Source organism: Wolffia australiana, chromosome 16, assembly GCF_029677425.1.
Source record: "Wolffia australiana isolate 7733 chromosome 16, ASM2967742v1".
In the NCBI taxonomy this organism is placed as follows: domain Eukaryota; kingdom Viridiplantae; phylum Streptophyta; class Magnoliopsida; order Alismatales; family Araceae; genus Wolffia; species Wolffia australiana.
In genome coordinates this window covers 1139832-1167684 of record NC_135850.1, presented here as the reverse complement: position 1 = coordinate 1167684, position 27853 = coordinate 1139832, and the positions used below count along the sequence as shown (strand labels likewise).

Sequence of the window (27853 nt, the reverse complement as noted above, 5' to 3'; positions counted from 1 at the left end):
AAAACATTACAAAATTGGTAATTAAAAAATGCCTTACCACTTTGAAAAATCAGGAGTTACCTCAATTAGTTACAAGCTGGCCTTTAAGATAGGAGAGGGAATGTGGGAGTATATTTTGTAATAAATAACGCCTCAAGTCCTAAGGGTGCAGCCCTCAACTTAGTGGGGTGTGGCCCACAACCTGGCTCCATCCACTAACCCTTTGAACTTCCATCATGAAGGGGATCTCAAAATCAAACTATTGTAACTCAAACAATGAGAAAAACCTAAGAAATGGCATTGATTTAAATTAATAAATGATAGAACGATGTTTCACTGATCATGCCATACTTATAATATTCTCTTCCACCCTCATTTTCCTCATTTTGGAGGTGCTCTACAAGAGGCTAGCCAGTATGAGATGGCACTTGCAGATCAAGGTAGTTCAACCTGGATGGTTTAAGTGCTTTGAAACATTCAGTCCTTGTTTGTTCTCTTCTTTTAGTGAAAAACTGCAAAGGGGAATGTAAGGATTTGAAAAGAAAGAAGAATTGTGAGCTCCACACATGAACATCAACACCCTAGAAACTTAAACTCAACTTTTATGTCATTCCTATCTATTTCACTAATTTCCTTCATTGTCAATCCTACATCTGCTATTTAAAATTAAAAAAACTATATCTACAGTTTCCCTAAATTTTCTGATTCCTATCCATTTTTTCTATCTAGAATGTGTCATTTTCCACCTGTAGAAAAAAATTATATCTATAGTTTCTTTATCCAAATATCTTCCTCTGCTACCATCAGTTAACCACACACAAAGCACATGCAACCACTGCCTGTATCATTTCTTGTTGTCATCATCTGCCACCCTCATTTGCCAAATCCATCACCCACTCCCCCCCATGTACAGCCAGCCCCTGCAATATCAATCTAAGTACCCCCAATATAATATTTAATAAGTGAATATTATATGACTTACTAAAAGTATTCTGAAATAATCATAATTTATTAATTCCATAGCATGATAAATCTAACACAAAATACATAAAAATCTAAATACCAAAAAACATTTCTAACTCTTTTTCCATTATTATTTAACCTAGAAAAAATAATAAATTAAATTTCTTCTCGCTCTGTGCCTTGATCTTTATCCCATAATCATTCTAGAGTAATGAGGTAGACTTTTAATATAAATACTATTGGCCTTCTGAATTTAACAGACGATTAAAAACCCCAAAATTAAACATCACAGGGATACCTATTAACACCCCGTCACCCCCCCCCCCACAATCACATGCAGTTGCTAACTTGAGGGAATGTGTATCATAGGCGGATATCAGATAATGTGGTTTATTTGTTGTTTGAGATCTTAACTTGTATAAGCGGTTGGATTTCTAATGTTTTTGGTATGGGAAAAATCTGGTGACGATTCTACTACTCTCTTCTCTCACAAATTCTCTCTCTTCCTTTTCTCCTATATTAGCACCTGATTTGAGTTTTGCCCCTCTCCATTGACTTTCTCCCAGATCTACTTCCACATACACTATCGCTCCAATGATTTTTCTCTGCCACTCTCTCTTGATCATCCACATTTCATTTTGTTTTTTAACTGCATGTTTTCTTTCCCTTCGAAGGGGCCAAGAAGCATTCTGTAAGAACATCTTTTTATTGAAGTATATTGGGACGTGTTGTTTCCTTGAAGACGAGGGAAATTCTGGTGATAATGGCAACGACAACAATCTCGTGTTCTAGAAAGATCAATTGTACTTGACTGCATCCATCATACTCCCAACCTTTCTTCAATATTCTATCTTCTTCCATCATACTCTCAACCTTTTACCCTCGACATCATCGACCTCGCATCCACATCTCACATCTCATTCTCCATCTCACCTATTTTTTGCTCTCATCTTAATAACTTCATCCCTTCTCCCGACATATCCCATCCATGTTGTCAGTTCACATTCATCCCTTCTCTTCCATCCTTCCCACAGTACACATGATCATCAACTAGATTCCTTCACTCCCATCATACCAGCTTTCTGACACCATCCCTTTTTCCTTCATATCCTTCAGTGGAGCTGCAGATCAACGTCAATCAAAGTCGTTAAACATCAGAAGAATTAATATATTGGATCCCTTCTTCGAGGTACGCTGTGACACCTTAATTTTGAGATAATTTTTGGTTGATGATAATTTATTAATTTTCTCTGAGTGGTTATGTAACCTCGTGGGTCATTTTGTTTTAAAATTTTATTGGAATTATTGAACCATATACTTCCCTTAAATTAGGGATATGAGATTCGTGCCCCTGTTTGTCATTGCTTAGTCCCTAGTTCACAGATTCAGGCCTGTTCTACAAGATTAAACCCATTCGAAGTACCCTCATGGAACATTTTATGAACATGACTTAATGTTAATTAACATTTGCATGAATCTACTTTATTGTCCCACATCGAAAACACTAGTCCCCCTGGAATCCCCTAATTTCCCCTAAAAGAATGATGCCTAACAAAATAGTTTTAAAATTTCCATCTTGGTAATCTGAGATTAGTCCAAGACGACGATTCTTCATCTATAATTAACAAAATAGTTTTAAAATTAGCTCTTATGATCACATTCCCAGGTTGTCATTACTGTCATGATTAAGCCCTTATGGAATGGGTATTTCGGACGACATGCATCGGATTCCACTGTTATCCAGATTTCAATCTGATATCCGATATCAGGTACCGACATGCCCCACTGTCCGCAGGTTGCCTGCAGTGCCAACATCGGATATTGGCATCTGATACCATCTCATTTTTCCTAGATATTGGGTACTGCACGGATATTAGAAGGCAAAAAATACATATAGGTAGTAGTCATATATACTCATGGGGTTAGCTACAGGGAATATTAAAAAAATTATAGTTGGAGAATTATGCGTCAACTTTAACCAATTCTAGAATGATAGAGTTTAAATCATCCTTTTGAAATGAGACACTTTATTCCTGACTGTGGTTAATAAAATTCTTGTTGACTTAGTTTATAGCAATAATAATAAGTTTGGGGGCTTTTGTTAGACATTCTCTCACAAAAACTGATGGGACGGAAGAAATTGAAGAACTGCTAGGGCTCTTCAACAGTCAGGATCGGAGGGTTTGATCGAACTGCTTGTTCAATCCGGTCAATTTTTCTTTCTTTCGTAGTCTTAATCTGTTTATACACGCGACGCGGAAGCAATCAGAATGGCGAGAAATCTTCTCGGAAGGATTGCGTCGCGTTCAACATTTGCTGTGGGAAAATGGCAGCAGCTGCAGCCGCAGCTTCCGCGTCTCAACACTCGCGAATGTCAGGTAACCTATAGGTTATAGCTTCATTCGATTAACTCGCCAGCAACTCTTACTACGAGTTTATCTCATATTTGACTTCATTGAATGGGCCACATTTTACTGTTTTCTATTCCGTTCGTATAGTCATCGTTAGCGTGAATAAGATTATTTCAATTCTGTTGTTTTCAAGAATTTTTTTCTTTAGCCTTTTTCATTGCCTAGGTTTCATACGGCCATCTCTTTTTTTCTTGAAAGTGTTCAATTGACATGTTTCTAGGTGCGTCATTTTGTCACTACACTCCAGATCTTGTTCAGTATCCGTATCAGTCTTCATTTCTGGTGTTATATACACGAAGACTTGAATATTCAGATTTAAGTTTTATCTACTATCTTGCGACCGTTTAAGCGTTAGGGTGACCTCTTCCTAGGACAACCCTTGATGCCCACTATAGCATTCAATTTTGAAATCATATTGAGCTGTGTAAATTCTGCTTTTTCCCAGGCTTCTTAATCGCTGTTAGCTTTGCAACCTACGGAATCTCTAGATAATTTGCATATTTATTATCAGTCATTAGCTGACTGTTCAGAGTGAGCCTTTTGTTCTCATTCCTAAAGTGTATGCACGAGTATTGGGACTAGAAACGATGTATTTCATGGGAAAAAGCTCTGGTTTTCAGAATCATTGATAGGTGGAACTCTGGTCAAGTTTTGAGGTGGGCTGCGTTCGTCCATTGTCATTTCTTTTGAACTGTAAAAAAGGGAACTAGGTTTAGAATCATAGAACGGTCACAGATGTTTTGGCTTTATGAGACCTTCAATTGGTGTTAAGATGGACCGACTAATCTCTAGCATTCTTACCTCTTAACTATATCCGCTTTTAATTTAATCATAATTATATTCCTAGATTCTATTAGACTTTTCATCTCAGTAATTTGGTTTCTCCCAAGTTTGGAAGAACAGTGTTTAAGCGTTCACAATCTTATACGCTGTTAGATTCCTGAGAATCTATTAGAATCCAGATGACATAGACTGCAGATGATTGAGGTAGACATGAAAAGAATATGGAGCCCAAATGGCCAACTCCAGAACAATGTACATGGCCCTGATGTGAGACGGCGGGACCTAGGGAGTATCTCTCGGCATTCCTCTTGCTCTGCTTCATCTTCTTTGCCAATAATACTAACTGCCTGCATCTTATTGCCTACCCACCTTGGAGGCTACAGCGAAAATTATCCTAAATTCAAATGACTTAAATACGCCTGATGTTATGCATCAAGTCTTTATCTATCTCCATAGACTGCTTTGACTCATCTTCCTTGTTTTCCCTTTTTCTCCTTGAAGGCCACCCACGGCTCTCTTCACAGGCTCTTGTCAGACATGTCCCCACAGTGTCCTTTCTTCCTTCAAAGCAGGAGACAAGCATCGTCCCAATCGGCAGTAGCCGAGCAACCAGGGGAACGGTTCCCATGCCAGCATGAGGTACACCAACGAACACTCATCCCCCGACAGTAACGATGATGATGATGACGGTGGATGATGAATGTTAATGAATCTTCGTCATTCTCATTTTTTTATACAATCATATTAATGAATAATTAATTCGTCATTGTCTTTTCATCTCCTTGATAACGCTTTGTCGCCATCTCATCATCTCATCATTTGTCCCCTACAGAAAAGGATGACGGTGAAAAAAATCAAAATAGTCCATTCACTCTACTTCCATTTGATAGGTTCAGGTTTTGTTATTGTAGACAAGGGGAGAGCTTTGTAAGACTCTGGAGAAGAGGAACATACCGGATCACAAGAAGCGGCTGCTAGCGGCCAAGTTTGAGCTGAAGAGGAGGCTGTACAAGGCAATTTGTCGGGACGGGGAGCTGCCGCAGGAGGTGAGGGATAGGCACCGAAGCAAGCTGTCGAGGTTGCCCAGGAACAGTGCATTCGTAAGGTTACGGAACCGCTGCGTGTCCACGGGCCGGCCCCGCTCCGTGCTCAGCCTCTTCAGAATGTCCAGGATAACGTTCAGGGAGAAGGCTTCTCAAGGTGCTCTCATGGGCGTGAAAAAATCTTCCTGGTAGAGGGATGAGAGATTTCAACGGCCGTACCTGTTCAGGTACTTTGTTCTTATAGTCATCACCCTCATTTCTGCGTTCCGGCTCTTAATGAAATGGTAGTGCCCAAGTATTCATAGGATTTCTCCTGACCTCTCCTTTTCATCGACATTCTTGTCTATCTCTTTATTCTCTTATTCACCCATGTTTTTAATGTTCTTGCAAATGTTTTTTCTCTTTTTCTCTCTCACTCTTTTTCTCCAAACGTGTTAATGTTTGTGGTCTTTCCCTCTCTCTCTCCCTCTCTTTCTCTCTCTCCCTCTGTCTCTCTTCTTCTCTTTTCCTGTGTTTCTTCCAGAAATAGTTTATCCCCTTTATTGTGGCCTCTCTCTCTCTACCCCTTGCTGTGTCTCTTTCCCTCTATCTATCTCTCCCTCTCTTTCAGCGCGTCTATGATGTGTCTCACAGTTGTAGTTTCTCGTCTTTCTTGCGGTCTCGGTCTCTCTCTCTCTCCTTCCTATGTTATCTGTTAATCTGTTCGTCTATGTCTGTATCTCTCTCTCTTTCTATGTAAATTGGTGCCATCTTGTTGTTCTTGTGGTCTCCACCATTCAGCCCATTTATCAAGTTCTCTCTTATTGTTGCTTCCAAACTCTTACCAATAAACGCTCAACTCAAGATTTTTGCACTGTCAAACGCCTCTGCATCCTATCCTTTTTTTTCTTAAATTAAAATTTTCTAGTGTTACATGATGTTTTTCTTCAATCCTCTTCTCCTATTTCTCTCCCTATCTCTCTCTCACGGATGGTAGATCTCACCTTTTTGGGGTTTTTGGCACCATTTTATTCTCAGTTCCACGTGAAGAAACTGTTTCTTCTGAGGAAGAGTACATTCAAAGTTTCTTCTGATTTTTAAATGTTAGAAATGCAAGGATTATTTGTTGTTTTCCACATGTCACACTAGTTGCTGATCCAGAGCCTCTTTAGGGTGGACAAGTCATCTACTTGGAGCGAAATTTAAACCAGTCTCATCATTATTTCCTTTGCTTTATAGAAAAACAAATGATAATGGTACATTCTTACTCTCTTGTATTCACTACACAGATATAGAGGTAGGAAGAAAAATAACATACCTATCACCTTATATAATAAAAAATTGGACTAGCGAGAAGTTGTGGTCTGACCGCAGGTCTCAATTTGCCAAAATTCAACAAAAAACTTATGGGCAAGGACAATGTTGATTACTAACTGTTGGCAGAGAAGAACATTTTGCTATCATTTTTTATTTTTTAGCCTTAAGGCGCAGATAGTAATCTTGGTTCAGAAATCTATCACTCTAACCCAATGGACTATAGACGTTTTGGAATAAGTTGCTGCATTGGAAGCCGGAAGGAATGAGTTAGAATAGTGTCGACATGGTAAAAACCCTGAATCTGAACAAAGGGCCAAGTGTTAAAAGATCATGTTCACAAATTTATTTATTGACCCGTTAAAAACCTTGTTGATTAACATAGAAAGGACTCCCAGTTTTGAAAAATCTATCAGCTTGGCCATTAAAAAAAAGATCCTCCAGCAAACCTTTAATGATGGTCTCTTTTTTGAGACCATTCTATTTGGCTTAAAGACAAATCAAAGGCAGAGTTCTGGTGGCCCTAACACTGAGAAGACTCAGGAACCCCATATTAACCTTGACCCAAAAGTGCCATATCTGGTGTATCCATTCCGAAAATGCAAACATGTTGAGACGTCTTGGAAACTTCATTGGAAGCCTCAATACAGACATAAGAGTGATCTTGTATGTCATTCACCTAAAGAAGTACCATGAAGGTTTCAACAAAACCATGTTCTGCCTGCAGCCACTAGTCAACCTCAAGGCTCTTCGAATTGGAGAGACTGCCACCATCTCCACTGTCTCACATGTTGCATCTCCCGAGGAGGCAGAGAAGTTGTGGCAAGAGCTGGAAAGAATACAACAAGTGATGGCCACATCATCAATTTCACCATCCAATGCATCCATTGGTATGAAACCTTCTGCGTATAAAAGTATGATGCCTAAAAATGTACCTCCTACATAGAAAAGGCCTGGTGACTACTGGATCTTAGATTTTGTGATCAAATATCACATGACACCACATAAAATTTCTTTGTGACTTATACACCATGTTTGGCTAAGAAAAAAAATGTTTAGTAACAATGGTCATCTCAAACCTATAGTGAGGTTTGGTACTGTCAATATTCCTAGAATTGGATTTTTACAGAACCCTTCATGTCTCATATCTTCCAGCCAAGTTGATTTCATTGAGCATATTCAAAAAATATATTGTGCATGATTTGGTGATCACTAGTGCTGGGCGCGTCCTTGTGAATCAGTGCAGGCCATAACAGTGCGACCCCAGATTATACCTGCAATCTCATAATACAGTTCCACCTTGGGAGATGCAATTTACCTCCATCAATGACTAGGGCATCCTGAATTTCAATCTTTATTCTTGCTATTCCCCACCACATGTAAATATTTAAATGATTTTGGATCTTGCATGTGAAACATGCCAATTAGAAAAGTGCACACATGCACATTATCCAATTTAGAACCATTAGCCTAATACAAAGTGATATTTGGGGGCCCGATCTGGTAGCTACAATTGAGGGTAACAGGTGGTTTATTATATTTAAATATGGTTATTCCAGAATAAATTGGGTGCATTAAATTGCCTATAGATCACCCTCTATTTCAATAACTATTAAGTGCTTTAAAATGATTCAGTTATAGTTTTGTAGACATATTCAAAGATTCTTATAAGATAGTGTAAACAACTATGAAAACTACGAGCTAAGGTGGTTCTTCAATTGCACGAGTGTTGTACATGAGATATCATATTGGAGTCACCGGAAGAAAAAATTGACGCATATCATGTTGCTTATTGGGTCATAGAATCCAGTGGATGAACTTGAGACAGACATCCCTAGTGTTGGTTAAGGTTTCAAATCCTGTTGGGGTTGTTTGGTTGTACGGCATATGTACATTGCTACCACAATATAAATTAGACCCCGGAAGAACTAAATGTATCATTTTATACTACTCCAGGAAGGAAAAGGGATATCAATGCTTTGACCATAGAGAAAGGAAATATTTTGTGAGATTAGATGTCATGTTTCATGAAAACATTCCATTTTATGGACCAAGCAACAGAAATGGGTAAAAAAGATTTCTACATTTGGAGTTTCCATTAACCGTTTCACCAAATAGAGTGTCATAGAACACAACATGACAAAAGGATATCAGTGATGGAGCGTCGGTCAACATTGGAGCATCCAAAATGATATCTCCAGTCAACACGACAGTGCCCATACAGATCGAGTGCCCTAGTGGAAATAATGGCTTAGCTGGAAAAATGAGCACACAGAAGCCTTCATCCTTTGAAAATTTTGCGATGCAACATGAATATTACCACAGACCTTACATCAACTCGATGTCAAGAATACAATCTTACATGACATCTTAGAATAACAGATATGCATGAGTATTCCTCTAGGTTTTTTAAATGATCAAAACAAGGATCTGGTATGCATACTAAACAAAAAATGTTATGGTCTTAGACAGTCCTCAATTATGGTTTGGTGAATTGATGATACTAAGAAACATTTGAGTTATAAACTTCAGATATCAAAGATTGGAGGAAAAAATGATTTTCTCAACTCATATGATTCAATATTTCTTATGAAGTTTGTATAGTTAGTCAGATTATACAGGATCCAAAGGACATACATGAATATTAAGTTTTTTGCATACTCAGATACTTAAAAGGGACAGCATTATATGGGATTAGGTTTAGTGAAAACTCTCTTTCTAACCTTGAAATTTATATTACTGCTGATTACGTAATGAATACAATTTATCGGTGGTCTACCCCTGGATATTGTACATTATTGGGAGGGAACCTACTATCTTAGAGAAGAAAAAACATGTCATTTCAAAGGTATGTGCTGAAGCAGAATTCCAAGCAATGGTGCATGAAATTTGTGAAGTGATACAGGTCAAATCCATTTTAAAAGACTTAAAAATTCCTTGAATCACTACCATCCAGATGTTTTTTAAGACAAAATTTTCCATTGAAATTTCTCAGAACCAGTCCTACTCAAAAGAAAAGGCACATATTGGTAGTTCATCACTTCATCAAGGAGAAGCTGGAGAGCAGCTTAATCAACACATCCAACATCAAATTAGAAGATCAATGTGCTGATTTACTTACAAAAAGGCCTTCATGAGTTTATTCTTCAGAGGCTCATCATCAATCTGGGAATGAAGTTCATGTATTCCCCAGCTTGAAGGGGAGTGTTGGCGAAGAAGAATGTTTTGTTATCCTTCTTTTGCTTTGTAGACTTAAAAGTTGTATCTTTTATTTATATCCACCCAGGGCATAATTGTTGGACTTATGATCCCTGATCAAATATCAATTCATTCGTGGATCATAGATAACCCTGTAAAAGTATATATTATTCAAAGAAATAAGACAACATTGATCATTTGTGTCCTCTTTCTGTATCAAAAGAGTGACCTACTGAGCTGCACTATGATACATCAACAATGATGAGGTTTCGTGGCCATTCTCCCTGTTCTGTTCTCTAATTTTGTTCTTGCTTCATTAACACTCAAATAATAAATTTATTATTGAGGTTATGTTTGACATGAAGGTGAATTAAATTATAGAAAATGTAGAACCACATAAAGCTACTCGTAACCTCTCTCAAATATTACTATATATATTAGTATCTGTGATCCAACAATGATGATTAATGGAAGTAATATATTGAAGAAATACTGTTTAAAAATTTTATTCATTGCACATTTTTTGTAAAATTACAAAAATAAAATAAGCAAAGTAAGATATTTTTATAATCAAACATAAAGGCATAGCTGATATTTTTGTATAATGTGTTGTTCTATCCATTCAATTCTAAAGATAAAAAAATGAAAGCTAATTTTCAGCTTTAAATCTGATGAAATTCAAACTATATTGACATCTTAATTCTCTATATTTCTTCCACGTGGTCAGTCCATAAAAAATAAACTTTTAGGTTTTGGGACGACCTATGTTAGATTTTCCCATTAGCCCTCTCTCTCAAGGATCTATTCAAAACAAATGAATATCTCATTTTTAATGTAATCACATTCTCTCTGATCAATTATATCAAAGCATGATTGTTTCATACCCTTACCATATCATTTTCAGTTGCCTAAAAATATTACCATCACAACCAAGCCATCCTCCACACCATCAGGGCTGGCCAGTCACCCACATCATCTTGGCCTGCCATACCCTATGTGTCTTTCCCTCTTGTCATTTTAGCTTCCATTGTTGTCTGTGGTCTTGTCTTATTCTGCTGTAGCCTTGCCCATATGTCATCACATTTCCTATGACTTGGTGTCAAGGGGCTCCCTTTTTCGCTGCCATTATGCTCACTCCTAACATTGCACCACAGCCTTCCCCCTTCCATGTCAGGTGGGCTCCTCTGTGGCATGCCTCTTGTGGGTCTACATACATAGCTATCGATCTGCCTATTGTAGGTTAGTGTGGTCAACTATTCACTAGCTTCTAGAGGGCTCACATGCATAATCCTTGATCCACTTATTTCAAGTCTGATTGATCAATTACTGATCTACTTTCTTCTAGCCCAGCATGAAAATTTGTTGATCAGCTTCTTATAGTTGTGCAAGAATCCAACTCATACAGGTCAGTGTGTTCAAATGCCCTTATCATTCTTATGGGCCCATGCATGTGGCCCCCTTGATACCTCATAACTTGACGTGTCATAACCTAGCATATCCTCAATTACCACTCTGTCTATGACCGCATCATTTGTTTATCACATTATCCTCCATTAATCCGTTATCGTCCATCGACACATAATCCTCAACTACCATGTGATCCTTCCCTTCCACCTCATCCTCCATCACCATGGTATCCTCCAATTTCACGTCATCCTCTTGTGTCATTCTATCATACACTACCAGATAATCCTCTAGTGTCATGTAATGCAATATTACCATGTTGGTCCCTTACCACCCCATTAACTCTCTCTGCCCGACACATACGCTCCTCATACCAGATCATCAAAACCATATCCTACCATGTCATCAGCTAAATGTCAGTGCACAAAAAATTATGTGTCTGCTAGGATTCAAGCTTGAAACACTCCAAACTATGACAAAGTACGCTGACTGATTGGCCCAAGAATTTAACTTGGATGTTAAAAATTAAAAATGAAATGCCTTTTTACCACACATAGGAATCAGGAATTCAAATTTCAAATGTTTAGTCAGATCAAATATTTTAAAAATTAAATTTCAACCTTGATAAAATTGGGAAGTATTCAGTTCAGAATCAATCTTAACATTGGCTTCAGATTGTAGGTTTCAATCCGGTCCAATGTTTGGATCAAATTTTCAAAATTTTAAATGAGTTCATAATTTCACATTCTTTATTCTTCTTCCCTACCACCCGGCCAACCTCCATTTTGATTCTTCATTCTTCTTTTGTGCATTCTGCATTCATACTGAGGGGGTATTCTAAGATTGAGATCTTCTTGTGGAAGCTTTATTGGTTTAAAGGCAAGGCTCTTGGCCTCTGTGGTATCTGTTGTTTTAATGGTTTCTATCGTATTTTTCTGTTAAAATGGGATCCCACCCTAAGTTGTATGAATCATTTAATTTATTGGGACTTATCTGCCTTCCCAAAAATTACATTGAAATTATGGGACCTTGAAGAATCAAAGAGATTACCTATCAATGACATTTAATGGAAAATGGATCATGAGGGCGACTTGGAGGTAGGATGATGGTTATGATGATGAGATTTTATTGTAAAATGGATGATGATGATGATGATGAATTTTAAAAAATCACATTTTAAGTTTCTAATACCTCTAGGATGGTGCTCAAGGATAGATGAATTATTTACTACTGAATGAAAACCACTTTTTTGTATCCCTTATATCCATGTTGATATAAGAAAGCTAAAGATATAGATTCCTCGGTTGATTTCAGTGTCATGATTCAAGTATCTAGAAGTTTTCACAGGAGAAGGATCAAAATATTTTTCTTACCATGTTACAGTTCTGGTTTAGCCGTACTTGTCGCTTACATATTATTTGGGCATTCTTGCTCACAAGAGCAAGTGCGCTACCCATGTGAGTGTGATGAGTAAGAATACACCATTCCTAAAAGTAGTTATCATTTATTAATTTTATAGGGCTCCATATTTTAAAATTAGATCAGTATTAGTTATGTTGTTCCTTGGAACTGGATGAATAGGTGGACTAAATTGGGATATTGCCAAACCAGGGGAGGATTCCTTGCTAGAATCTTCATTTTTTTACGCAGTACTTCAACCCTTTAGTCCATGAGTGTAAAATATGTTAATAATAATAAGAGGATAACTGAAAATAGTGTACCTTGACCTAATTTATCCCTTTCTCTGGATGGGGAGGGAACATTTTGGCATATAATCCAGTTTATCCTCGTGTTTTGTGACATCAATTTTTGAGGCTTATGCATCCAAATCTTTATTTTGGAAATTGTAAGGTCAATATCAGATGGATGAATTCATATACCCTTTGTATTATGACTGTCTTGTGCACTTCATAGTGGACTGTGCAAAGATAATGTTTACGTCATATGCCCAGTTATCAAATATATTCTTGTAAACCCTAGAGGGTCTGGGGGAGAAGAGAGGTTGAAGGAGAATAGAATGTAATGACATAATGAATGAGAGTTACAAGAGGGGTATATATACCCTTAAGAGATAGAATAGAGAACAGGGCTAATGGGCTTATAGAACAGGGCCCATTAGCCCATAGAGGACATGTCTCACTAACAGCCCCCCGCAAGCGAAGTGTGGATATCGTCCATACCGAGCTTGGATACTGCACGCTGCAAGAGAGGCCTGGATAGGCCCTTGGTAAGCACATCAGCAGCTTGATCAGAGGAAGCAACAAAATCAAGGTCAAAGATGCCCTCGTCAACCCGCTCCTTGAAGAAGTAGCGGTCACGTTCCATGTGCTTGATCTTTCCCTGCTGGCCCGGATTCTTGGCCAGTGCAATTGCCGACTTGTTGTCACAGAAGAAGTGAATCGGGCGGCATACTCAACCCGTAGGTCATGGAGTATCCCATAGATCCACCGAGCCTCCGAGGCCCCATCAGCAAGCGCTCGGTACTCGGCCGCACTAGAGCGGGACACTTTGTCCTGCTTGCTGCTTTTCCAACTAACGAGGCTGCCAAGACGAAGGTGCAGTACCCGGTCGTGGAGCGATAATCAACAAGGACCCCGAAGTCTGCATCGGTGTAGACCTTCACCGTCGGTCCGAGCTGCAAGGAAAGAGTACACCCTTCCTGGACAGCCCTTCAGATACGCAAGTACCCGGTGACCGCCTGGCAATGAATGGCGTGTGGATCATGCATGAACTGGCTCAGGAGGTTGACGCGAAGCTGATGTCGGGCCGAGTGTGCGTCAAGTAGATCAATTTTCCCACAATCTGCTGGTACTCATAGTGATCCACTGAGGCGAGTCCTCCCCTTCCCCAATTTTACGTTAGGGTCGAGGGGAGTGCTGGCTGGCGCGCACTCTGTCATGCCGGTCAAAGTCAACAAGTCCATGCAGTACTTCTGCTGGGAGACGAAGATACCCGAGGAGTAAGCAACTTCAAGGCCAAGGAAGTACGAAGTTGGCCCAAGGCCTTGATCTCGAACTCCTTAGCCAAAGCGGCAGCAAGACGTGTAGTTTCACCATATCAGACCCGTCAGCAGCATATCATCCACATAGACAGCAAGAATGGAGACACCACCGGACGAATGCCGGAAAAACATGGTGGCATCCCCATTACTCTGGTGTATCCTCAGCCTTCATGACAGAGGCGGCGACCGAACCACATCCGTGGGGACTGTTTCAGTCCATAGATAGACTTACGCATCGACAGGCGGTGCCCGGCGGGCTGAGAGGATAGCCCGGCGGCTGCTGCATGTAGACCTCCTCAATCAGATCCCCGTGCAGGAAGGCGTTCTTCACATCGAACTGTCGAATTACCCACTGGAAGTGAGCCGCCAATGCCAAGAGAAGACGGATAGTCTCCATCTTCGCCACCGGAGAAAAGGTCTCGAAGTAGTCGACGCCATAAGCTTGGGTGAACCCCCGAGCCACAAGTCGAGATTTGTGACGCTCGAGTGTCCCATCTGCATGGTGCTTCTTAGCGTGGACCCACTTGCACCCCACCGCCTTCTTTCCAAGAGGAAGAGGGACGATATCCCAGGTACGATTCTTGAGCAAGGACTGCATCTCCTCGTCCATCGCCGCTTTCCAATGAGGAGAAGCGATAGCATCGGTGATGCGGCGAGGGATGGGATCCGATTCGATGCGGGAAAGAAACAGTCGGTAGGGGGTACTCAGCCGTGCGAGAGATACATAATGATCCACTGGAGGCGAGATACCATGTAAGCCCTAGAGGGTCTGGGGGAGAAGAGAGGTTGAAGGAGAATAGAATGTAATGACATAATGAATGAGAGTTACAAGAGGGGTATATATACCCTTAAGAGATAGAATAGAGAATAGGGCTAATGGGCTTATAGAACAGGGCCCATTAGCCCATAGAGGACATGTCTCACTAACAATTCTCAAATTCTTCACTAGAAAATTATCATGCCCTTGATGCAAGGATAACGAGGAATAATTCGAGTTAATACCAAAATGAATGTGAATGTCTAATTGGTTGCGTGAGAAGCCAAAGGGGTTCTCTCTTCTATGGAGTCAAGGTGATATTTTCTTGGAATGGTGGTCACAACTAACCATATTTGCTCCTCCTAGTACCATGGCGATCAATGTTTCTTTCGAATCAAGGCTATGCAATAGTGTATTGTTCATCTCCTGATTTAGGAAATCATTTGTATTATTGGGTTAAAATAATTGATAACTACAATTCAAATAAGTTCCTGGAGCATCTTTCAATCATGCCAGTTTCTGATTATTTTTATCAGATTATCTTAGACAAAATACACTAAACACTATACCCCAGAAGATCATGTAGTTATTGGAGGGGACCTGTTCATTATTTGTATAGATGGAAAGAAATATCTTAAGTATGTGGAAAAAAAAAAAAACACTGGTGCATAGACAATACATGAGAATGAAACGAACTAGTTATGTCAAACCCATTGAAAGTATACTATTGGGAACTAATAATTATGAGTATGTTCAGTCTGCTGAAAATAACATGACATCCTGTCTCTTGGTTCTGTAGGCTGCCAAAGCTCACAAAAATGTCTTGGGTCTTCTAATTTTCTTTTAAAAAACATTTGGGTTGTGTGTTCTTCTCAAAGATCATAGGAGGTATAGTAAGGATCATAGGAGGTAGAATACTAGAGCAATTTGATAAGAGTTCAATTTTGATCAGGTAGACACCCTGGTCTGAGCTGAATTGTGATGATTGTTTTTTGAACATGAACTATGTTCATGAAGAGACGATCAATTTGAAAACTAAACATGGAGTTTATGAGATTCTAGGGAAGATTCTTACTAAGTTCCCATGTTCCCGATTGAATCAGAGATTTGAAATGTCTAATCGATAAAATCTACTTATTTCATCATCACTTCTCTACTTCTCAATGAAGTTCCTGATGGAAATATATGTGGCCTTCAAGCCAATCATACATTCCACATCTCGATCCATATTCATTAATAGAACATATTCATTATAGTGCACGTGTGGTGCTTGTAATGAAGTCCATGAATACATGATTGGACTCAGTGAATTGTCATGAGATCGTAATACGGAGATCACTAGTCTTTAAGCATGTGTTCTAAACATTCCTATTCGAAGGATACGCAAGAATGACATTGAAATATCCGGATAGAATAACACTATCTAGACTCACTCATATAATGAATATGGCCGTTTCCGTAGCCATTAGTGTGGAGACACTAATGATAGATAGTGGGTGGTCTTTAGTGGAAAGAGTTCACTGAATTGATCCGTACAAATCTCTGAATGGTATTATACCAAACTGTGAATCAGGTTGATTCACATCACGATTGTGTAAGTGGTCCTTAGACCTGAGACACCAAAGATGTCTTGTGGACGGACGGTTTTACTTTGGTTATGGCCAACGAGTCTCTAATCATGGGATTCTAAACGGTCTTAGTTCGGGTACATCAAGAGGTTCACGAAGACAATTGAGTGGTCAAGATGGGATCATCCACCCTCGGTATAGGAGGTGACAGCTCAAGGAAGATGATGCAATGAAGTCCTTGGCCAAGGCAGTGAAATATCAGAGAAGAGTTCTCCGATGATTTTCGAATGCATCAGTACTGACTCGGATGACCAATTAGGGTTTGATAGTTGACCATACCCTAAGTCGTCCAAGGAGAGTCAAGTGGATGAGGGATTATACATACATGGTAACTGATGATGAACAATTTCCATGATTGAGTCAATACACACTCCTTTGTATCTTCTAGGACACACGATGTAGCTTGGCACCCCACGTGTCAGAGATTCGACCTATCGATTGGGTTAAATCGATACAACATTAATTAATCTATACGATGATATAGTTAATTAATTTGGAAGGCCAATAAAGGTTTTTGGGCCACTAGAGTTGTTAACTAGATTGAGACATGGCCCTAGAGGGTCACACGCAAATGGTCGTTTGGACATCGGAAGATATACTTAAATTTTGGGGGTTTTTATGAAAAATACCCACTTAGTATAAATAAGGTAAGGCCCTAAAAATAATTCACCCAGGCCAGAGTTTTTCAGGGGTCTTTCCCCTTCTTCTCCACTCTCCCCACACCCCTCTCTATGCCTGATGCGATTGAAATGGCGTAACGACGACGGTGGAGGTAGAATAGAGCTCGTCAAGGAGGAGGAGATTCGACGTGCTGAGGATCGTGTGGATATGTCTAGAGGCTGCACACGTGAGAAGCTCGACTCGTCTCACTCTAGGATCCAAGAAATCATGGATGCGATCCGTGTAAAGGTACTCATTTTAATGGTTTTGTTGATGCCGTTCGATTCGTTCAAGTCTTTCGCTGCGAATCGTTTCCATTTCTTCATCCATGTCAAGGCCTCTAGAAACCAACAATTCCCTCTATCTTATGTCATCTTCAGATCATGTTCTATCATATTCTCTCCCATGTCCTACAATGTCCGCTAAAATGAACTACTCACAAATGAGAAATAATTTCTTCTTTCCCATTATTGTTTAATGACATCTAGGATTATATCATATGATCACTCAGACCTTTTATGTATCTCTTAAACATCTTATGTCACCCTCTAATATGGACATGGGCATATGTTATCAACAAACTAGATCAATATTTGTTGGCCAAATAAAGGATTTGTGGATTATATATATTTATGAATACAAAGATAAATCAATCCATCTATCTCAAAACAAATAATCCATTTAATTCAACATTTGGTTCAAAATACTAACACCCCCCCCCCCCAAAATTAAACGGCTCTACTGCAATTGATGGCATAGGGTCCATAGTACCCAAAGTACTAGATGAATCTAGTTGCAAGGAAGAGCCCTAAAAGTGCCAAATACTACACCACATGGCTCTACACATTTACATGCAAAATGAAACAATATTTTGGAGTTTTTACAACTGAAATGGGTTTTCAAAAATTGAAAAATGAACTTTTTATTCCTATTTTTTGTTTCAATTTGAATCAATGTCCCTTCTTGATCAAAGCTGACTTTTCATTTGTATTGTCTTCTAACAAGAGTCCAACTTTGACTGGTCTAATTGTCATCAGAGTCAAAGTCTAGAATTTAACTGTGATCGGGCTTCCAACAAAATCCGATCTCAATTATTATCGAATTTGAATTTTGATCGAAGACAAACCCAAAATAGGTTAAATTCAGAGCAGAGTTCTCAACTTGATCAGAGATTGCTTATCAAAGTTGTACAGTGATTTGAGCTGAATTTTGATGATTGTTTTTGAACATGATCACAGTTCACCTCTCCCCCCCCATATGATGAGGTTGATCTTATCATATTTTTCATTTTGTCAGAACTTTTTTATGATTACTTAGCATTCTAATATAAGCCAAATTTTCATCAGACTTTGTTTTTGCTGAACCTTTGATCTAATCAGGTCCAGTGTGAATTGAAACTCTGATCATGACAAAAAATGTTTGACTGTTGAATGAACACTTTCTAATAAATGGGTATTTGGTGTTATAATTACTTTGATATGAGTTTGATCACAATCATCAGTATCTTTTTTTTTACTTCTCATAATTAATAGGTGCTTACCATATGTAATGTATTCCATCAAGATGCCTTCTGATAAACATCTAGACTTAGGTCATGGATATCAGTCTCAGTAGGATGAGAAGACATCTCAAACCTCATCCCCTATTGGTTTGCATCGCGATGGTTAACATATGGGTGATCAAACCAATGCCAAATCAGTGGTATGGAAGGTGCGGTGATTGATCTAATGGCTAATGGGTCGAATGCTGCATGCATGCTATGCACCATTAACCTACTTCTCTAAGGTGGACTATCAAGCATCACATTTGAGAACAGTCCTCAAAGAGAGTGATCCAAAAAGTGAGTCATCTGTTACGAGTACCAATTATTTCTCTCTCAGGTAGACATTCACATGAGTTTTAGAGTTGATATTAATATAAGGTTTTCTAAATAAATCCAAACAATATCCAGAGATATGTGCAAGACTCAGGTTTCCCAACTTCAACAAATTACAGATCAACACTCCTACGAGGTGCAATTCCACCCACGGTGATAGGGCGCCAGCCCGCCCCACCGAAGACATCTTTGAAGCCACCATCATCCTAATCGACAGCCCCATCGGCATGCCGCATCTAGCCCGACCGGCACGCCAAGGCAACGGTAAAGATGCCCGGGTTCAAATACCCCAGGTCAAAGCTCGTCCATGCATTTGATGCTTTGATCTTCGTCGACACGTGCTCATTCAGTTCATTGTTTTATCACGTTCATGTGTCCGTTTTCATTGTGTCCATACTCGTCATGTCGTGATTCGTACTGTCATGTGTAGTATCATGTTATGTCGCTTCGTCGTGTCCCATTGTGTCATTTTTATTTCAGTTTTTATTTCAGTTTTAAAGGGGTTCCTATGTATATGGACCCCCCTTAATCGACCCTCCCTAGGGGCCCATCTTGACCCCTATATAAGGGAGAAGAGGGCGCCCTAGGTTGGTTAGACCAAGTATTATCAAATTTGAAGTTTGTTCAGAGTTTGGTCTCACGTGGACGAGAGGAAGAGGGAAAGAGGGAGGAAGAAGGAAAGAGGAGAAAGGAGAGATAGAGGGGACTGCTCAAACTCATCGTCACCCTGCTGCCCCTGATCGCCAGTCGTTGTGCGCTTTGCTCGGCCATCACGCACGTTCGGTGACCATGCCACGCTCTCGTGCAGCGCCGTCGGAGCATGGGTGGTGATGTACGCCCGTACACTGACATCGCCACCCATGCTCCGAGCCACCGACTCCCCCCAACGAGTCGCGGCCGTCAAGCTTAGGTTGATTGGTGGTACCGACGTGTCACCGCTTCTCTCCACTCCTCGCCTCAGCTCTCCGACGTCTCGCTCCAGCATCGCGTCATCTCATGATGTCGAGCTATATCATGCTACCTTCTAGCACACCTTCACCACACTTGCTCGCACTGGTTCGTACATCGACAAAGTCTCCGACAACGAACGTCACCACTGACAAGGTACAACGTTCCCCTTTTTCTCATCAGTTATATTACTTTCTTCAGTATATTTTTGACTGCACTCCACCGTGATCGGGTTAGTTTAGGTGAGAGGTTACATCGAAATAACTACAACTTGAGTGTTTCCCTAGGGACAGGTCGAGCCCGTCTGTTATGTGCGAGCGCCAACAGAAATATTCAGTTCGACGTCTTAGTCGCCGTCGTCGCTCTAACGAGGGTCACAAGGTCACTATCCCTGTCACTGGTCGCCTACCCTGACGCTTAGAGCTCGACAAATCCCCATGAGTCGAGGCTTGCACGTACATCTGCCCAGGACACATCATCACATAGTTACATATCCCTTTTAGGGATTTACCCGTCGGACAAAGTCACTAACGATGTCCGACGGGTAAATCGGGTACATCACAAGAGATGGACGAAGAAGTTGTGGGGAAGAGGCGTGCCTTGTTCATCGTGCCCTCTTCAATCCGGTACAACAAAACCTCCACATTAATGGCACTCAAAAAGTTCCTAAACTAATCCACTAAGACAATGGTATTGACAATTCATGCGGTTATTGGACTCTTTGCAAAGTATAGTGAGAGCTTGACAAAAAAAGTGCATGTTTCACTCTTGGCCGCAATCAACCTTATGGCAACGATGTTGTCTAAGTATATGTTTCTATTCAAGTGCACATTTCACAACAATGATGCATCATTTTCTGAAATTACCATCTATTAATATGTTACAACCAATTGTGTGAAGTTATGTGTGACATATGCTTCAAAAAATGGCAAAACAAGAAGCTAATAGTATGTGCCAAATTGGTAGAATGGAACCATTATTGACGCCAAATCTCCACTCATATGTTTCCTAATGACTGAAGTTGTATATGATGTGTGATTCAGATCATGAGTCGGCAGTCACTACAAATAAGTTAAATATCTACCTTTCTGCTTCATTCCATCCTACGACCAATGTATTCTCTTGTGGAAGGAGAGTGGGAAAAGCTATTCCCGTCCATTGGCAAAGATATCCAAAGAGTTTCTGTCAGTTTTGTCAACTTTTGCGTGAATAGAGAGACTATACTCTGTTGATCAAGCCATTGTCACACACAAAAGATACAATCCGAATGTAAAAAGTATTGAGTGATTAAAAATTATGAATTGTTATTTGTGGCCATACAAAAGCAATTGGTGTACGTGAAAAACTACAACTAATGAAGGTTTATGGGATGATAAACTACTGTTACCAGGATATAAACCCACAAACTGTTCTTGGTAAGAAATATTTTTCCATTTTTTAACGATTACTGATCTCAGCCAGTGCACTTACTTTGGTACTAACATCATCATTCGGTAACTAAATGATATCATCTTAATCCATCTCATTGTTGATAAGTAACATCAGGGATGTCGACGATGTTGTCGAGATGTGACCTGGAGACGTTGTCCCACCAAATCACACTGTGTCTTCTCATTGGGCCATAGTAATGACATGGTTTCAAAAGGAAACATCATCCATTGGTGGCGTCATCGACATGTGACAGCAGGGATATCCTTGAACTTGGTCATGTTGTGTCATCTTGTTGGATGATGCTAATGATGTGATCTGACATGGGGATGTCATCCAGCGGTGATGTCAGTAACATTTTGACATGTGGTATCGGGCACGTCCTCTCACCACACCACCTTGCATCATCTTATTGGGGGACAGTAATGATGTGGCATCAAATGCAACCGTTGTCCATCGGTGACATTGGCTAAATGTGGTCCTATTGGGTGATGGTAATGACGTGGTCACACAGGGGGATGATGTAGATGTCGTCACATTGGGACTTCATTTGATTCAGCTATGCCACTTTGTCTTGGTCCTTTAAAAATACTTTAAACACAATTTCAGCTACATAATTATGTAATAATTTATCAATAATGGTGATTTATAATTCTCTATTCCAAATTTTGATCTAACAATTTATCAATAACGTATTTCAAAATATTTAAGAGTAAATATATATATTTAGATATATATAATTTAAATAATTATAGTGATGTATAATTATCCCTTCCAAATGATTCTATTACTTAAATTTTCATGAAGCGTGATTCCCCATACCTTAGTCTTTCAAAAAATACTGAAATTTTTTGTTTTATACATGTTTGAATGATTAGAAAAAAAATGTTTGATATTGATAAAATAGTCGAATCAGTCAACAAGTTTAAACCAACTCGATCTTCAAACTTGTTAGATCAAAATTTTCAATATATTCAAATAAAAAATTCATTTGATTGATTGAAACATTTTATCAATACATAATCTGTTTAATTGGATCCGAATCCGCGCTGGTGAAATTATATGTCTGATAAGCTTATACCACATTACACATCTCATTCAGAATTCATAAATATATGTTATATTCTTTATAATTCATATTCAATTTTCTCTATGAGGTTTATGGTTATTTTCAATGATGAGTAACGCATAATGAGATTATACTATTGTAAATACATGTCTTCAAATACATATCCTAAAAATTAATATTCATAGGGTGCTCGAGCAGGGCATAAAAATATCTAGTTCTATTAGAAACATCTACTCTTTCTCATATGATAATGATGTTTGATTCATAAACTTTGACTAGAGACATCGTTGAGAGATACTGGGCCCTCTTAAGAGAAATAGATCACCGTGTGAAGTATTCTTGTTAAGAACTCCACAATTTATCTGATTTATGGACTTCTTAAGGGAAATACTTATTTATCTGATTGAATTCATAATACATTTTAACTAGTTTGATTTATATAATGGTTTTTCAAGTTGGTCTGGATGAGAAACCAATGACATATTTTAAATGGGAAATTATTTTTGGATAATGACTTATGATTCCCTAATAATATCATTCTAAAATGTCGTATGCACCAATAAAGTGAAGTCCATGAATGTGATTGTGTAGTCAAGATGTTATGCTTTCCCTTAATATATGAGAATACATTTTATAATGGTTTCCTAATTTATGAGTCCTAAATATGATGATAAACTAGGGTTTGATGGCTGACATTCATATTTCAGTTTCATTAGGAGGGATTATTCATCAATTATAGCTGATGATATGTTAATTTCATGAAAGATTGTGTGAACTCCTTGCTACCTTATAGGACATGTATTTAGACCTATTGTTGAATTCAACCATAGATTGGGTAGAAACTCATTAATGATTTATTATTTATATGTTGGATAAAGTTAATTCATCACATTAGCCAATAAAAAGTTATGAGGCTTTTGGAGACATTAACCTAACTGGTGGCCCTAGATGCTCACATCATAAGGGTGTTTAATCATTGTGGTATGTATTTAACTTGCAAGTATTTTTATGTAGAGCTGATGGAGGGCCATCCAAGCGAACCAGCACCAGGCCACAAGCAACCTGATAAGTCCAAATTTAAGGGTTTTGTGTTGTTGTTTTGATTCAGACTTAGCCAACAATATTTATGAAAATTTTTCACTTAAATACTCTATAATTAATATAGGGCAAGTAAGGGGTTGATCCACAGAGAGGCAGAAATTTAATTTCAGAATTTTTTCTCAAATTTTGGATGAAGAAAATGTTTTTAAACGTGAAAAATACAATCTTTTGGGATTTTTCTAAATTTTTAGGTAATTTTCATAATTCCCTATGATTTAAGTTAAGCCAAAATACAAGGAGAAACACAAAATAATATTTTTAAACTACTTTTTCTATTTTCTCTTAGCAAATTAATCAGAAACAAATATTTTTAGAATTTTCTGGAATTAATTTACATAAAAAAACAACTATATGTATTAAAAACGAGAGATAGAGATTTTTAAAGAATTTTTTAGGTGTTGAAATGAGTTTAAATAGATTATATGAATTTTATAGATTTTTTCCAAATTGTTTCGGATTTCTTCAATGCAGAAAATAATTTTTCTGATTTTTTCTGATTTTTTCCTATTTTTAAATACTAAAACTATGAAATTTACCTACTCCAGCGATCGCCGGAGCGGCGGCGGCGGAGCGGCGGCGGCGGCAAGCCAAATGGGCCGGCGGGCCTGGGTTGGCCCGTAGAGGGCTGGCCTTAGTGGGTCAGCCCACTAAGGTTAGCCCAATTTGGCTAAGTGAAGACTTAGCCAAATTGGGCTTAAGCCTTATTGGGCTTAACCCAATGGCCAGGACTTAGCCGATTTGGCTAAGTCCTGAACAGGGCTACCCTCTGCCCTACGGTCGTGTGAGCTGGCTGTGCGCGGACCGGCGGGCAGAGGGCTGTCTCTACCGCACGGGCACCGCACGGCACCACACGGTGGCGGCTGGAAGACAGAAAGACATAGGGAGATATTTTAGAGTGACAAACAATTGTTTTTAGAGAGATAAAATGTCGAAATGAGAGGATTGAGAGAGAAAATGAAGAGATACTGTAGAGAGAGTTTGAGAGGGAACTTGAACGTGTAGATGAAGGATATTTTTATGAAATTTCGAGGTGATGAACTGTAGATATGGATGAAGGTCTAGAGAGAGAAAGGGCCGAAATGAGGAGATAGAGAGAGAAAATGAAGAGAGAGTGTAGAAGGAGTTTGAGATAGAATTTGGATGTGCAAATTGAGAAGCTTTTTTATGAAATGTTTGGGGGAGTAACTATGGATATAGATGAAGGTCTAGTGAGAGAAAAAACCTATTTTAGAGAGAAAGTAGAGAAAATGAGTGTTTAGAGTGGGAAAGTAATGAATTTTAAGGGTAAATGGATGGGAAGCGATGGAGAAAGTAGAAATCTAAGATCCTAAATCCTCAATGCAAGTTTACTGAGCCCTCAATGCTTCCTCTCAAGTATGGATCCTTATATTTTGCCAGGATCAGGCGTTTTTCAATACAAACAAGAGATGAGATTAAGAGAAAACTTCAATAAGCAGGTTGAACAACCTGGATTCTGAAAAATGCCTTGTCCTGCTGGCCAGCCACTTGCTAGAGCACGTCCAGAATGATGGAAAATGAGGGAGAAAAAGTCTATTTATACATTTGGAGAATTACTAAAATACCCCTTTGGGCATTATCTATTCTCTTTTCTTGCCATTTTGCCTCTTTTTCTCCATCTGTTGAGAGCTTTGCCTTGTAATTTCCAGTTTGTTTCTTGTGTAAGGTGTTTGCAGGCCCAATAGGTAGGTCAGGTCATGGCCCAAGCCCCTCTGATCTCTCCTTTAAAAGCCCACAATACCGTTTCCTCCTTTGTAGCCTATTTGGATAATCACTAAGCTCCCAAAAATCCTCCAATTTCCTAAGAATTGTATCATCTAATTCCTGTAAATTTCTGCACATTTGGAACTATAAAAGACTCATCAGTAATCAAACTGATTGACTTCATAGAAGTCAATGAAGTTAGTGAAAAATAATCATAATGTGCAAAAGTTAGAATTTCTAGCTAATGCATAAATATTTGGTTAATTCAAATAATGACATGATAAATTATAAATTAATAATACTAAAAACATCTAAAATGTATGAAAATATATGTTCATTTATCATGTTATCAACACCTCACCGCGCAACCCAAGCCGACGCCAAGGATCTGCAATTCAAATACATGGCGTGAGTTATTTTCTTCATTTATCATGAACCTATGTCGTTTTCATCGTTTCTTTTGTTTCGGTGAAACTACCCACGTGTATTCGATACTCCGCCTTTGTTTTTTTTACTGTATTGCTTTCAGAACAGATGCCGGCCCTGGGGTGGCGCTGTTAGCTTAAACGCCATCCTAACAGGGCGGATTAGGGCATTCCCTTCCCCACCTTATAAGAAGGGAGAGGTGCCCTACGTTCTGTTTAGGGACTTTTGAAGAAGAATCATGATTTCTTGAAGGTTCCCTCCCGCCCCCTTGTTCTGAACTCCTCGATACATTGCTTAGTTCTTCTCTCTTCTTCCTTCCCTGCTTCCCTCTTCTCTTCTTTCCCCGCCATTGGAAGATTGCCAGGCTTGCGGCGTTCATTCGGCCTCTTGGCTGTTCCCCACTACTTCTCTAATGGGAAACCTCTCCGCCGGTGGCTAGAATCACCTAGGAGGAAGGTGGGTTGTGGGGGGGGAAGCCCGTTATGAATCTCTGGGCACCACCTCCGGTTAACTAGCCGCCCCTCTCCAGAGCTTCGAGACCCATCAACGATATTTGGTCACAGTGGACGACGACCGCACTACAACTAACAAGGAGCTTACTAGTTGAACCTCCACCGACTGGGTCGTGCTACAACTGCGCTCGCAGGAGCTTAACCCATTCAGGTCAGCGCGTCCACTCTTCCCCTAATTTGGTGTTATTTACTTTTCTCTCGTGCCGACTGCATGTGAATCCCTCTTCCAATTACCTGGGCCTGTTTCGTTCACCCCTTCCCTCCCTCTCATCCCATCTTAGCTAGTCGAGACGGGTAGTTGTTAGGGACCACCCTGGGAATGAACTTGCCCCGATAGGAACCGCGAGATTCATTGAGCCAGTCACCGGGGTTCGGGGCACTCTGACCGGGAGACTCCCTTCAGAGGCCTTGAACCAGTCACCGGGGTTTGGGCACTTGGCCTCTACTGGTCGTCGCGACAAATCTATTGAGCCAATCCCTCGGTTGGCGGCGGTCTTGTGTGTTGTTGTTTTTTGTCATAAAGCGCATCATTCATATAACTCTGCACATGAATTGTATTTAACGACCATTTATGTTGCAATACGCGTCGATCGATCCCGGTTGTAGCCTTGTTGCATCAAGAGCCCTATTAATTAGAAAAAGACCAAAGACCCTGAGTCAAAAAATTCTAATCGAGCCTCTCTTTGGTTGCCCATTCTAATTTTTCCCTTCTTCTTGAGTTCCCTACCGTCCTAGTGTTATCGGAAAGGTCAGATGATTCCTCTGATCTATGAAGACACTTCTTAATAAGAAGACTGCAATATATGATGTGCAGAGGACCATTTTATTACGTCTAGAGGATGAAGACTAATGTAAAATTTGTATGACTCATTTAATGAACCAAATGGTAGCTTATTTAACTACATGCAAGGTCATTTTTATATCAGAAGGTTTTACTTTTAATTTGTTTTAAACATTTTGATTAATACTTTTTTGCTACAGGAATATTGTCTCAGTTCATCAATGATGACAAAATCCAACATCTAGTTGAGCGCTTACTTGCAAGCTCATAAGCGTGGCCTAGTGCGCGGCCTTGTCCATCCTCTTGCATGTTGATAAATCCAAATTTAGGGATTTAGTGTCATTGTTTTAATTCAGAATTAACCAAAAAATTTTAATGAAATTTCCACTTAAATACTCAACAATAAATATAAGGCAAGTAAGGGGTCGATCCACAGAGCAGCACAAAACTAATTTCAGAAGTTTTCTTCAACTTAAATTGAAGGAACTGAGTTTGAAAATGAGATATATAATTTCTGGGATTTTCTGGAGTTTTTACTAAATTTCAATAATTTTTGAATATTTAAATTGAATTAGAAGTACAAAGAAAAATACAAAAAATATTTTATCCTAATTTTACTAATTTTAATTAACATTAGAAATCACAAAAAAGGTATTTTTAGAATTTTCTAGAATTTAAGTCACACCAGTAAAACTACTAGAAATATTAAAAATGAGAGCTAGAGATTTTTTAATAAATTTTTAGGTGTCCAAAAGAAGAAATTGATTATACAACTTTTAGGGATTTTTCTTTTTTTGGAATTTTTAAATACATAAAAAAATTCATAATTTTTTATATTTTTAAATGCAGAAAATATAAATGTTACCTTTT

At 39.0% G+C, this 27853-nt stretch overlaps 1 protein-coding gene and 1 long non-coding RNA gene across 2 annotated transcripts; both read left to right on the top strand.

Annotated features, from left to right (window-relative positions):
- Nucleotides 1-3063: 3063 nt before the first annotated feature.
- Nucleotides 3064-6294, top strand: RPS14 (mitochondrial ribosomal protein S14). Its single transcript, XM_078588633.1, has 3 exons — nucleotides 3064-3320; nucleotides 4638-4775; nucleotides 5048-6294. Exons 1-3 carry the CDS (start codon nucleotides 3213-3215, stop codon nucleotides 5369-5371), a joined length of 570 nt encoding a protein of 189 aa, XP_078444759.1. The 5' UTR covers nucleotides 3064-3212; the 3' UTR covers nucleotides 5372-6294.
- Nucleotides 6295-25851: 19557 nt separating this feature from the next.
- Nucleotides 25852-27315, top strand: LOC144713699 (uncharacterized). Its single transcript, XR_013584124.1, has 2 exons — nucleotides 25852-26353; nucleotides 27184-27315. It is a non-coding gene; the product is annotated as an uncharacterized LOC144713699 (long non-coding RNA).
- The last annotated feature ends 538 nt before the right edge of the window (nucleotides 27316-27853 follow it).

Bases quoted from the DNA above. Each gene is read 5' to 3' on its own strand.
- RPS14 (XM_078588633.1), top strand. From the start codon at position 3,213: ATGGCGAGAAATCTTCTCGGAAGGATTGCGTCGCGTTCAACATTTGCT. The intron at 3,321-4,637 runs GTAACCTATAGG...TTCTCCTTGAAG, and splicing joins TCAACACTCGCGAATGTCAG to GCCACCCACGGCTCTCTTCA. The intron at 4,776-5,047 runs GTACACCAACGA...TTGTTATTGTAG, and splicing joins GGTTCCCATGCCAGCATGAG to ACAAGGGGAGAGCTTTGTAA.